This window comes from Amia ocellicauda, chromosome 4, assembly GCF_036373705.1.
Source record: "Amia ocellicauda isolate fAmiCal2 chromosome 4, fAmiCal2.hap1, whole genome shotgun sequence".
In the NCBI taxonomy this organism is placed as follows: domain Eukaryota; kingdom Metazoa; phylum Chordata; class Actinopteri; order Amiiformes; family Amiidae; genus Amia; species Amia ocellicauda.
In genome coordinates, this window is record NC_089853.1 from 1,058,014 (window position 1) to 1,070,529 (window position 12,516).

At 42.6% G+C, this 12,516-nt stretch overlaps 1 protein-coding gene across 1 annotated transcript in view; it reads left to right on the top strand.

Annotated features, from left to right (window-relative positions):
* The window catches only part of LOC136747529 (mucin-5AC), a 50,602-nt gene extending 38,086 nt beyond the window's left edge, over positions 1 to 12,516 (top strand). The window contains exons 31-48 of the mRNA XM_066700409.1: positions 603 to 889; positions 1,057 to 1,231; positions 1,570 to 1,820; positions 1,950 to 2,133; positions 2,303 to 2,522; positions 3,690 to 3,868; positions 4,036 to 4,105; positions 4,282 to 4,412; positions 4,560 to 4,591; positions 4,736 to 4,904; positions 5,306 to 5,410; positions 5,613 to 5,653; positions 5,935 to 6,057; positions 6,499 to 6,597; positions 6,831 to 6,959; positions 7,235 to 7,274; positions 7,725 to 7,848; positions 11,711 to 12,516. Coding sequence (XP_066556506.1) covers positions 603 to 889; positions 1,057 to 1,231; positions 1,570 to 1,820; positions 1,950 to 2,133; positions 2,303 to 2,522; positions 3,690 to 3,868; positions 4,036 to 4,105; positions 4,282 to 4,412; positions 4,560 to 4,591; positions 4,736 to 4,904; positions 5,306 to 5,410; positions 5,613 to 5,653; positions 5,935 to 6,057; positions 6,499 to 6,597; positions 6,831 to 6,959; positions 7,235 to 7,274; positions 7,725 to 7,848; positions 11,711 to 11,930 — 2,579 coding nt within the window. The 3' untranslated portion in view covers positions 11,931 to 12,516. The remainder of the gene's footprint in view (positions 1 to 602; positions 890 to 1,056; positions 1,232 to 1,569; positions 1,821 to 1,949; positions 2,134 to 2,302; positions 2,523 to 3,689; positions 3,869 to 4,035; positions 4,106 to 4,281; positions 4,413 to 4,559; positions 4,592 to 4,735; positions 4,905 to 5,305; positions 5,411 to 5,612; positions 5,654 to 5,934; positions 6,058 to 6,498; positions 6,598 to 6,830; positions 6,960 to 7,234; positions 7,275 to 7,724; positions 7,849 to 11,710) is intronic.

The following is a 12,516-nucleotide window of genomic DNA, read 5'->3' on the forward strand; positions in this document are numbered from 1 at the left end:
ATAATATCATGATACACAAATTTTATTAACTACAATGATAATAATAATAATAATAATAATAATAATAATAATAATAATAATAATGACAAGATTGCTTTTAACCTGAAAGGGTGAAGCATTGGACATAGTATGCACTTGAAAAGCTTTATTTTATTCTGCAAATGTTGTTGTAGTTTTTTACTTCTGTGGCAAAACAAACATAAATAAACATATATTAATTATATAAGTTTAAAGTAAAATTGATTGTGAAAATATTTAAATTACTGAAAATGTAATGAAAATGAAAACAATGATTGCAAATACAAAAAGTGCAGTTTGTTTTCAGCATAACTACTCATTACAATGTAATCAAACTATAACTTTGTTAAGCTTCGCACCCTGTTTATGTGGGGTGCGACAAGCAGACTCTTTAGTCATTCCGCACAGTGCTCGCATTCTTGTTTTACAGATTCTGCACAGATCTACGTGGCTCCAGCAATTGGTTCTAGCTGTAACCATTGCCAGTGTAGGAAACAAACAGGAACGTCAATCAAGGTCTCTGGAATTTGAGAAGCTAAACCTGTGTTCCCTACTGATTGTTTATGTCCTGTCTGTACAATCAGGTTCAGAAGTGTACAACACCAACGATGGCGATGGCTGGTGCTTCACTGCTTTCTGCAATCAGTTGTGTGAAATTGAGAAAACCTCAGGACCTTGCTCTACCACTGTTCCACCTTCATCCAGGACTACCACTTCCCCTCCAGTCAGCACAACAACAGGAGTGAAGACCACCACGCCGAAGCCGACTCCCACAAAGACATCGACACAGTCCTCCACTCCTGAAACAACCATCCCCAGCACCCCAACCACCACACCTGGAAACTGTGACTCCCTCACACCACCCAGACAGGTACACCTGAATTAGTTTACTAGCACACACACGATATTAGACAGGTGCTTAATACAAAAATAGGGCCTGGGTTAACATGTTTTAAAATATTTTTCTCTCTGTTTTCATACATACTCACATAATACGATGAAGGTTATTTTCCATTACTTTCATTATCGTTACGTTAGCGTGGTGAAACCTGGAAGATTGATATGTGCACAACTGCAACGTGCCACGGAGGCTCCAACATCACCGTGGAGCCCGTGCTCTGTGCGCCTGTGAAGCCACTCGTGTGTGAGAGCGGACGAACCCCAGACAAGGTCTACGATGAATCTGGATGCTGCTACCATTACGAATGCAAATGTAAGTCTGCTTTGGGAAAAATAACAAAGAAACACAACACATGAGAATTGACAGAGGTTTTTAAAGGAGTGCCTTATCAACTTACCAACAAAACCCACAGAAGGGTTAAAGCATATCTTGATTGTTTCCTTCCAAATCCATTGTGGTGGCGTACAGAGCCAAAATGATGACTATTGTGTAACAGTCCAAATATTTATGGACCTAATTGTATATATACATACATCCATACATACATAACTGTACGCAGAACATTTTCATTTACTTCTTTATAAAGAACTGGTCAGTTTCAATGCCAAAGACCAGTCCTTTTACGGGACTTTTTCCTTGTGCCCTCCCAGGTGTATGCTCTGGATGGGGAGATCCTCATTACGTCACCTTTGACGGAGAATACTACAACTTCCAAGGGAACTGTACCTACGTGCTGGTCAAGGAGATCAAGGCCGTGCATGACAACTTCCATATTATTATTGATAACTACTTCTGCAATGCCAGGGACGGGCTGTCCTGTCCCAGGTCCCTGACTGTGTATTACAAGTCCTATCAAATTCTTCTGACCCAGAAGCAAACAACATCAGGCACTACAGACCTGGTAATGTTTACTCATTATTTTTTATGATACATATATTATTGTACCTTTCATTAAATAGGCATAAACAGACTACCGTTTTCCTTTATGTTTAATAATCATAGTCATTTCTATATATTTCTCCTTCCTCAGATATACATCAACAACAAGCAGATCACCCCATCCTATAAGAATGCGGACCTCGTTATCACAAGCACTGGCATAAACATGGTTTTGGAAATACCGGAGATCAATGCTGAAGTCTGGTTCAATGGCTTGATGTTCACCATCAGTCTGCCCTATTCCCTCTTCCACCAGAACACAGAAGGGCAGTGTGGTACGAGCATCCTATAGATCTGTACATTAAGTTTGACTTACAATCCCCTTTTTTATCCAATGCTGGAAGCTTTGTTAACAAGTACTGTGTCATCAGTTTCAATCAGCCGTTGACTGTCCTGACAGTCTAACGACACAATGTCCTCCTTTCCTCTCCCCCCTCCATAAAGGAACCTGTGACAACAAGCGAATGAATGACTGCCGGCTGCCCAGCGGAAACATCGACCCCTCGTGCTCCAACATGGCCAACCACTGGAAGATTACTGACAAGAATAAACCCTACTGTGAGACGCCGACCCCTGCACCACCCCCTGTGACTACACCGCCACCGCCACCAACTACCGCACCTACACCCTGCAACCCACCAATCTGTGAGATCATCAACAGCAAGTAAGCGGGTCCACTTTTAATAATATCTATAAGCGAAAGCTGAAGATACATTATACAATTTGTGCAGAACTGTGATTGTGCTCCACAACATGTGAGACTATAGACAGTGCCTTGAGGAAGCATTCAGAAGCAAATTTTGTTGCCGTCTGAGATCTTAATCTTGGAACTGTTCAAAGCTGGTAGAAGCCTATCCAAAAGGACTCACAGCACTAAATGGCTTCCAAAGGTGCTCCCACCAGGATTGGGGTCAATTCCACTAATTAAATTCCAATTCAATTATCCCTTTAAATTCCATCAAATCAATTAATTATCCAAACATTTCCTAAATTCCTTTCCAATTAAATTCATCTCAATTCCAAATTCGGATCAATTCTGCTAGCTCAATTCCACATTTGGATCATACATCTCCCAAACCAATTCCTTAATCCTTAACGGTTTCCTTCTTTGTTACCATCACTACCATCGTTTTCAAAGTGATCAAACACCAGAGGCTTCTCTGACATTGTGAAAGTGTTTGTCCAAATCGGTAGGCAGTGGGTCCTCAGCCAGTCCAGGTTCAATCACAAAATCAGGGTTCTCAGTAACAGTCCAAGTCAAAAACACAAGCAATCCTTAAAAAAATTATATGTTAACACAGTCAAAACCACCACAATCCTTCTACCCAACAAACAAGGAGAGCGAGGTAGGTCCTTATATAGTACGTTTTAGAACAGTGGGTGATTGTAAGTAATTGAGATGGTTCTTGTGACATATCCTTCCCAACAAGAGGGCAGGACTAGGACACGGTCTTGTATGAGTGTTTTTTGCATATTACAAATTCAGTTCCAGCTTAAAATGTCTAAATTCCAATTCAATTCCAATTCCAAAGACTGAAACATTCACAATTCTAATTCATGAATTTGAATTACAAGAATCATTAAGAATTCAAATTGGAATTGATCAATTAAAAAAACTATAAGATTTGAGCTGGAATTAGCCTATGCATTTCAATTTAAATTGAATTGACCCCAACCCTGGCTCCCACCAAGTAATGACTTAGGGGGCTGAATACTTATGCAATCAGTACAGTTTAATTAATTTATTTTCTTTGCAGGTTTTGGTGACATTCAACTTTGTTCAACCTTGTTGTGCTGCTCAGTGATAATTTGAATGCCTGTCTTGTTTTAGTATCTTTGAAGAGTGCCACAAAGTCATCCCCCCACAGCCATTCTACCAGGCCTGCAAGTTTGACGTCTGCCACATGCCCGGCACCAAGATTGGCTGCTCCAGCTTGGAAGTGTATGCCTCCATCTGCACATCGGCAGGAATCTGCATCGACTGGAGAAACGCCACCCACGGAGAGTGCGGTAAGGCCCCATCTGTGACATGACTATGGAGGGACCACAGAGAGGTGCTGCACACTGACACACAGACATCTGACGAAAGCGGCTGTTGATGTATGTGTGTGGATTTGACATGGCCTGTTCACGGTCTCTCAGACCCTTACCCTCTCTCACTCTCTGCCTTCATGCAGTTTATAACTGTCCAGAAATCAAGGTTTACCTGCCATGTGGACCAACGGTTGAGCCAACCTGCAATGCCAGGTAAGGGAAAAACACGAGGGCACAGTTAAAACACACATCAACCTGCAATGCAAGGGAGAAATACACAGGCACAGTAAAAACACACCGTATCTACTACCGTATAAAACTATTTCCTTTTGATTGAAAGTGAACAGAAGCTCCACTGACTCTGCATCATTTTTAATAACTTTAAACAGGTACAATGACAAATACATCATGCAAAGCAAGACCCAGCAAGTGACCAATAGTGACGTGAGGGAGGGCTGCTTCTGCCCCACGGGAATGACCCTTTTCAACTCCTTCTCAGATACCTGTGTGCGCTCCTGTGGTAAGAGCTGTGGTCACTGCATGCAGTATCGCAACATGTGTAAGAGATAATCCTGCGTCTGGGCTCAGACTGCCACTGGGCGCTCGAACTGCAGTACAGTATTTACAGTTTTCACTGGTATAATGAACTGGTTTCTTTTCTTTCTAGACTGCACTGGGCCTGATGGAATGCCCAAACAGGTAATAACAACTTGTTAGCCTCCATCTCGCCTCAGACATATCTATAACTAGTCTATAAATCTGGCTGTACAAAAACTCAGAGTACTTTCACTCTGTTTAGTTTGTGAAACTCATGGGTTATTCATTCATTGTGTTTGCCTGTAGCCTGGTGAGACGTGGCAGAGTAACTGCAATGAATGCACATGCGACTCAGACACAAAGAGCGTTCAGTGCCGCCCCATGCCCTGTCCAGTCCAGCCCCCCGTCACCTGCAACGAGCCGGGCCAGAAGACGGTGACTGAAACTGTCAACTGTTGCAACATGAGCAAATGTGGTGAGTGACCAGAGGGGTGAGGAGCACACCCCCAGGGCCAGGGCGCCATGCCGGTAGCAGACCAGCTCTCTCAAGAGCTTCTAACACTGGAGAGAATAATTTAATGTAATGCTGTGTGTATATAGCTTGTATATAGGATGATCATCAACTGATATTGTGAGCATAAAACAAGGTAACAGTGATGACAATGTGGCACCTTGAGAGGTTCTCCACACAGCGGCTGGTTCCTGACAGGCCCCCAGTGGGTGTCCTCAGGGCTAGTTCTGTTCCTGCTTGTCTCCATCAGAGAGGAATGCAGTTACCAGAGACAGCCAGTACTGTAGAGGGCGTGCAGTGAAGGCATGTGACTCCTGACGCAGTGCGTTGTTAACGTGTCCCTCGATGCTTCTTCTGCCTCACAGAGTGTGATGTAAGCCTCTGTCCAAATACTCCGCTGACCTGTGACCCAGGATTCCAGCCTGAGATGAAGATCCCCGAGGGGGGCTGCTGCCCTGCGTACACATGCGGTGAGTTGACACTGCTGGGTGTCACCGCTTGTTGAGTCGAGCACTCAGCACTGTGTCACTGAATACACTGAGTCCTGTAAACATGTGCTATTGACCTAGGCATTCACTGTTCTTGCCTGTGAGTAATGCAGTTTATACAACACTTACCAGTTTAATACAAAAAATGGGTTTACCAGTTTAAAAGTGTGCTCTTCCTTTTCAGTGCCGAAGGGTGTGTGCGTCTTCAATAACACTGAATATCAGGTGAGGACTCTCGTTGTTATTGGGCAGTGCCTGTGCAAAATAGGAGCAAGGAAGGGTGTGTAAAACCTGAATGGAAACAACTGATGGTCATTAAACCACCAAGCCTGCAGATGTTCAATAAGTGGGAGGTTTCTTCTCTTTCTTTGCTGTTTTGCTTTGTTTTGTCTATCCTGCATTTTGTATGAGATCTATGTAACCAGATAGGCAAGGGTAAAATGAAAACAGGTCAAATCTCCAGTCCCATCCATTAGTCTAAGACTGTGTCCAATAATCCAATACAGCCTGGAGTCGAAGTCCCTGAAAACTCATGTGACCACTGCCAGTGCAGCTCTAACGTGGACCCAAAAACCAAGATGAACACCATTGACTGTACACCAACGGAGTGCGACAAAAACTGCCCGGCAGTAAGTAACCTCTCTTCCCCTAACTCTGGTTAATTTCTCCTAAAAAAATATTGTGAAATAAACAAAGAAAATTAAAGCACCAAAGCGTAGGAAAGCAAAGAGAAGTCACTGTAAAGCACAGAGAAACTGGCAAAGCAACTACCGAGCAAATATGGGGATGTTAAAGTAAAAGTGTATTATAAAACAAACTAGAGCCTGCAGCCTTTTTCTCACACTAACATCTCAACAAGAGTTAAAGCCACACATTGTTACGGTTTCTCAGAGAGAGTCATATACAACACACAACGATCTTTTATTGTTACAACCTAACATATATTTTGTATATTTTTGTATTGTATTTTTATTTATTTTCGGATCTCAGAGATCCATTAACAGCTCCTCACCCATTAATTGTCTGCCTGTGTCTGAAGCAACTTTTCCTCATCTGCACGTTCTCTACAGGGCTATGTGTACCAGGACGCCCCAGGACAGTGCTGTGGACAGTGTGTACAGGAGAGCTGTGTCATCAGTCTGCTCAACAACACAGTACAAATCATTGAGGTGAGCCTGCAGCACTCCCCACAGGGGGTAGCTTACTACTGGAAACACCCATCAATGTGGCAGACAGCACAATACTGGGCTATTGGCCACATTCCACTGGGCATCTGAGGTGTCCCCATGGCAATCACTGCTTTAACCGGCTTAATCTGAAAAGGGTTCGCGCATGGCAGCTACACAGTGAAGTTGTGTCTTTAGCCTTCATCTCCAGACACTAATGATCCCCCCTTTCCCAGCCTGGGAAGATCTGGACGCCCCCCGTTGACAAGTGTGTGCACTACGAGTGTGTGCAGATTGAGGACCAGTTCGTACCTGTGGAGGCCAAGGTCACCTGCCCACCCTTCAACCCCATGGACTGCATACCTGTAAGTGCCTGAGGGGCCTGTAAACACAGGAGAGTACAACTCTACACCAGAATAGTGTTGAGGGGGTATTTCTGAGGAGTATATGAGTGAATTATTAAGACACAAAACAGACGAGTGTTCAGTAATATATCCCATATTTACCTTGCTCATTTTTACAGGGTATTGGTAGACCAACACCACCCATAACACCTCTGTTATCAAAACCAAGTATTAATTTTTAATGCCAATCCCCTCACAAATGTGCAGAGAAATTATGTGTCTATTGATTATTGCAGGGGACTGAGACAATTGCCCCAGATGGGTGCTGCCCTGTATGTAAGTATGCCGAGTCTTTTAAAACTATATAAAAAAAAGTCTTTCTCTCTGGTGATACCACCACAGAAATAATAAATTACAGAAATGACAGTTTAGGGAAATGATTTGGTAGTTGTTTTGCCCATGGATGTTACAAGCTCTGATCCTGGTGAATGATAGTTTATGTTATTGACTTATATTAATCACCCATCATTGTTGTGCCTCTCAATGCCTCGCTGCTATGTGGCTGAATCTTAGGCTGCTCAGAGAAGAGGGGATATGGGCTTCATATAGACGTCGGTTTGAGTGAGTGACTCAAAGGCATGCAGAAGGAACTATATGACTACGAATCCTGTAGTATATGCTTGGTGTTTTAGACGCTTGTTTGTTGAGCTATGTCCCAGGGACTGTCCAGCAGGACCTGCCCGTTGCCTGTGACAGGTCGAGTGATCTTTGTTGTGTTTTGTTCAGGTGTTGTGATACCAAAGGACTGCAGAATTAAGAGGAACATCACCCAGCTGGTGAGCAGCGGCTGCAACTCCAGCGTGCCAGTGGAGATCACGTCGTGCGGGGGCTCCTGTGGCACCTACTCCATGTGAGTCTGAGAAGTGCTGGTGTTGCATTGCTGTGCTTCTTCTGTGTCCTTTACTCAATTGAAAGGTCACAGGTGTTGCAGGTCCATTTCTTTTTTAATGTAACATGGCTTACAGAAAATGATGGGGATGAATACAAGTTGAAAGGATACACACAGTTTAGGAGAGACAGGCAAAATCGAGAGATGGTGAGGTAGCATTATATGTCAGAAATGACATTGAGGCAGAAGAACTCAAATTAGATCCCAGTAACGGAACAGAATCTTTGTGGGTGAAACTTTTGAACAAGAGATCCGGAGGATTAGTGGTAGGAGTGTGTTACAGACCACCCAACTCAGATACTCAGAAAGATGTTGCATTGTACAGTGTAATCAGGACTGCATGTAGCAAGGATGTGGCTGTTATAATGGGGGATTTCAATTTCCCAAACATAGACTGGGAAAGCCTAGTGGGGACTACGGAAGCAGAAATAGAAATGCTTGAGATGGTAAATGACTGCTGTCTAACTCAATGTGTCAGGGAACCAACCATGGAGAGTGCATGCATTGACTTGATCTTTTCAAATGACCAAAATAGAGTCAGAGGGACACTATTTAGAGAACCAATGGCAAACTGTGATCACAATATGGTTAGCTTTGAGGCATTCAAAAAACAAGGACCAAGTAAAACAATGGTCTACAATTTTAGAAAAGCAAACCTTAAGGTATGAGGCGGCACTTAGAAGAGGTATACTGGAGCACACTGGATACAGAGTCAGTCGAAAATGGATGGTTATATTTCAAGAATATACACTCACCTAAAGGATTATTAGGAACACCTGTTCAATTTCTCATTAATGCAATTATCAGTTGCTTCAATGCATTTAGGGGTGTGGTCCTGGTCAAGACAATCTCCTGAACTCCAAACTGAATGTCTGAATGGGAAAGAAAGGTGATTTAAGCAATTTTGAGCGTGGCATGGTTGTTGGTGCCAGACGGGCCAGTCTGAGTATTTCACAATCTGCTCAGTTACTGGGATTTTCACGCACAACCATTTCTAGGGTTTACAAAGAATGGTGTGAAAAGGGAAAAACATCCAGTATGCGGCAGTCCTGTGGGCGAAAATGCCTTGTTGATGCTAGAGGTCAGAGGAGAATTGGCCGACTGATTCAAGCTGATAGAAGAGCAACTTTGACTGAAATAACCACTCGTTACAACCGAGGTATGCAGCAAAGCATTTGTGAAGCCACAACACGTACAACCTTGAGGCGGATGGGCTACAACAGCAGAAGACCCCACTGGGTACCACTCATCTCCACTACAAATAGGAAAAAGAGGCTACAATTTGCACAAGCTAACCACAATTGGAGAGTTGAAGACTGGAAAAATGTTGCCTGGTCTGATGAGTCTCGATTTCTGTTGAGACATTCAGATGGTAGAGTCAGAATTTGGCGTAAACAGAATGAGAACATGGATCCATCATGCCTTGTTACCACTGTGCAGGCTGGTGGTGGTGGTGTAATGGTGTGGGGGATGTTTTCTTGGCACACTTTAGGCCCCTTAGTGCCAATTGGGCATCGTTTAAATGCCACGGCCTACCTGAGCATTGTTTCTGACCATGTCCATCCCTTTATGACCACAATGTACCCATCCTCTGATGGCTACTTCCAGCAGGATAATGCACCATGTCACAAAGGTCGAATCATTCCAAATTGGTTTCTTGAACATGACAATGAGTTCACTGTACTAAACTGGCCCCCACAATCACCAGATCTCAACCCAATAGAGCATCTTTGGGATGTGGTGGAACGGGAGCTTCGTGCCCTGGATGTGCATCCCACAAATCTCCATCAACTGCAAGATGCTATCCTATCAATATGGGCCAACATTTCTAAAGAATGCTTTCAGCACCTTGTTGAATCAATGCCACGTAGAATTAAGGCAGTTCTGAAGGCGAAAGGGGGTCAAACATAGTATTAGTATGGTGTTCCTAATAATCCTTTAGGTGAGTGTACTACTTGAGGCTCAGGAGAAATTTGTACCAAATTGAGGACCAAAAAACATTGGCCAAAATGGATTAATAGAAGTCAAAATGTCATACCAATCCACAAGAAACAGGACAGAAACTGACCCAGGAAACTACATACCAATCAGTCTCACCTGTATCACCTGTAAAATGTTGGAGAAAATGATTAGACAGAAAATATAGCAGCATCTTAATGAAAATCATATTCTTGGAGATAGTCAATTTATTGGAGTTTTTCGAACACGCAACTGCAGCTGTAGATCAAGTGAAAGCATATGATATGATATACTTAGATTTTCAAAAAGCTTTTGATAAGGTTCCGCACCAAAGACTGATCCTCAAATTGGAAGCTGTAGGCATTCAGGGTAATGTAAGTAGATGGATTATGAACTGGTTGATGTATAGGAAACAGAGGGTGTTGATTAGAGGAGTTGTTTCTAACTGGAGTGAGGTTGTTAGTGGAGTTCCACAGGGATCAGTACTAGGGCCTTTGTTTTTTCTAATCTATATTAATGATCTGGACTCTGGGATAGTTAGCAAACTTGTCAAATTTGCAGATGATACTAAAATAAGTGGCTCAGCAGATACAATCTCGGCAGCACAGGCTATTCAAAAGGACTTAGATAATATTCAGTTGTGACCCGACACCTAACAGATGATGTAGACAAGTGCAAAGTATTACATGTAGGTAACACAAATGTCCACTATAATTACACTGTGGGAGGAGTAGAACTAGATGAAGTAACGCATGAGAAAGACCTAGGAGTCTACGTGGACTCCTCACTTTCTCCATCCAAGCAATGTGGGGAAGCAATAAAAAAGGCAAACAGAATGCTAGGGTATATTGTCAAAAGTGTAGAATTTAAAACAAGGGAAGTAATGTTAAGACTGTACAATGCACTAGTTAGAGCTCATCTGGATACTGTGTACAGTTCTGGGATCCACACTTCAAGAAGGATATCGCTGCTCTAGAGGCAGTTCAGAGGAGAGCAACCAGACTTATTCCAGGTCTGAAGGGAATGTCCTACTGAGAGACTGAGGGAACTGAACCTTTTCACCCTGGAACAGAGGAGACTACGTGGGGACTTGATCTAAGTCTTCAAAATCATGAAGGGCATCGACCACATGAAACCAGAGGAGCTTTTCCAGATCAGCTGGGACACAAGCACCCAGGGACACAAATGGAAATTGGGCTTCAAGGCATTCAAAACAGAAAACAGGAGATGCTTCTTCACACAGAGAGGTGTCACAATCTGAACAAACTCCCCAGCAATGTGGTAGAAGCTGAAAATTTGGCAACATTTAAAATCAGACTGGATATGATCCTTGGATCACTCAGTTATTAATGGACACCAAACAAGCACGATGGGTCGAATGGCCTTCTCTTGTTTGTAAACTTTCTTATGTTCTTTCTTATGTTGTTTGGATGGAGAAAGTGAGGAGTCCACGTAGACTCCTAGGTCTTTCTCATGCGTTACGTCATCTAGTTCTATTTCTCCCATAGTGTAATTATAGTGGACATTTTTGTTACCTGCATGTAATGCCTTGCACTTGTCCACATTGAATTTCATCTGCCAGGTGTCGGCCCACAACTGAATATTATCTAAGTCCCTTTGAATAGCCTGTGCTGCCGAGATTGTATCTGCTGAGCCACCTATTTTAGTATCATCTGCAAATTTGACTCTAATTTGTTAGAGATATTCATTCTTTCTTCTTTATTATTTATTTTTTAATGATGTTGTACTCCTCCTCACATCTGAGCACCAGAGGACTGGACTGCACTGGCCTTGCCCTCAGTGTACACTGGCACTGCTCCCTCCCCAGCACACTCACCCCTGTCTCTCCGTCTCCCATGCACAGGTACTCTCCTGAAGCCAACACCATGCAGCACTCCTGCTCCTGCTGTCAAGAGATGGCGACCAGCAAGAAGCAGGTGCAGATGATCTGCCCAGATAAAAGCACCTTCACCTACTCCTACGTCTACATTGAGCAGTGCGGCTGCCAGAAGACCAAATGTGTGGACAGCAGCACCAGCGCCCCATCCTCCAAGGAACGCAAAAGCCCCAGAAAGCGACGATGAATGAAAAACGAAAGGATGACCTCGCTACACTGATTTAAAAACCATGTATTAAGTTTTTGACTTCAGTTGTTTTATTTTTATTTAACTTGCAAACATTAAGCTTTATTAGTCTGCTGCTTATGTGGATTTATGATGGTTCTTTTATATAACAGCTGGGTACTGCTGCTGTATACTATATGTGTTCTTTCTGTGTTACTTTGTTCATTTACGTTTCCTAACTTATTTAATCTATGGCGGAAAGATTTTTTTTTCATCTGGTTTTTATTAAAAATACAAGGCTTTTAAATATACAACACTTTTGGAGAAAGAAACAAACCATTTATATATATTTGATTTGCATGGGTTGGTAGAATATGTGCAGTTAAGACTCCAGGCAGTTTAGAAATGAAGGATTTTCCTTGTATCATTAGGACTGTTTTTGTGTAAAAGCTGTTACGTCTTACAATGTGAAGGACTTTAGTTTTTTTTTGTTTATACTATTAATTCCATAATAGTCAAATCCATGGAAATGATAATGTTGAAATGTACCTCTTTCTTAATCCTGTAAATCGCCAAAGTTTATGAATAAATCTTAGCATTTAGCATA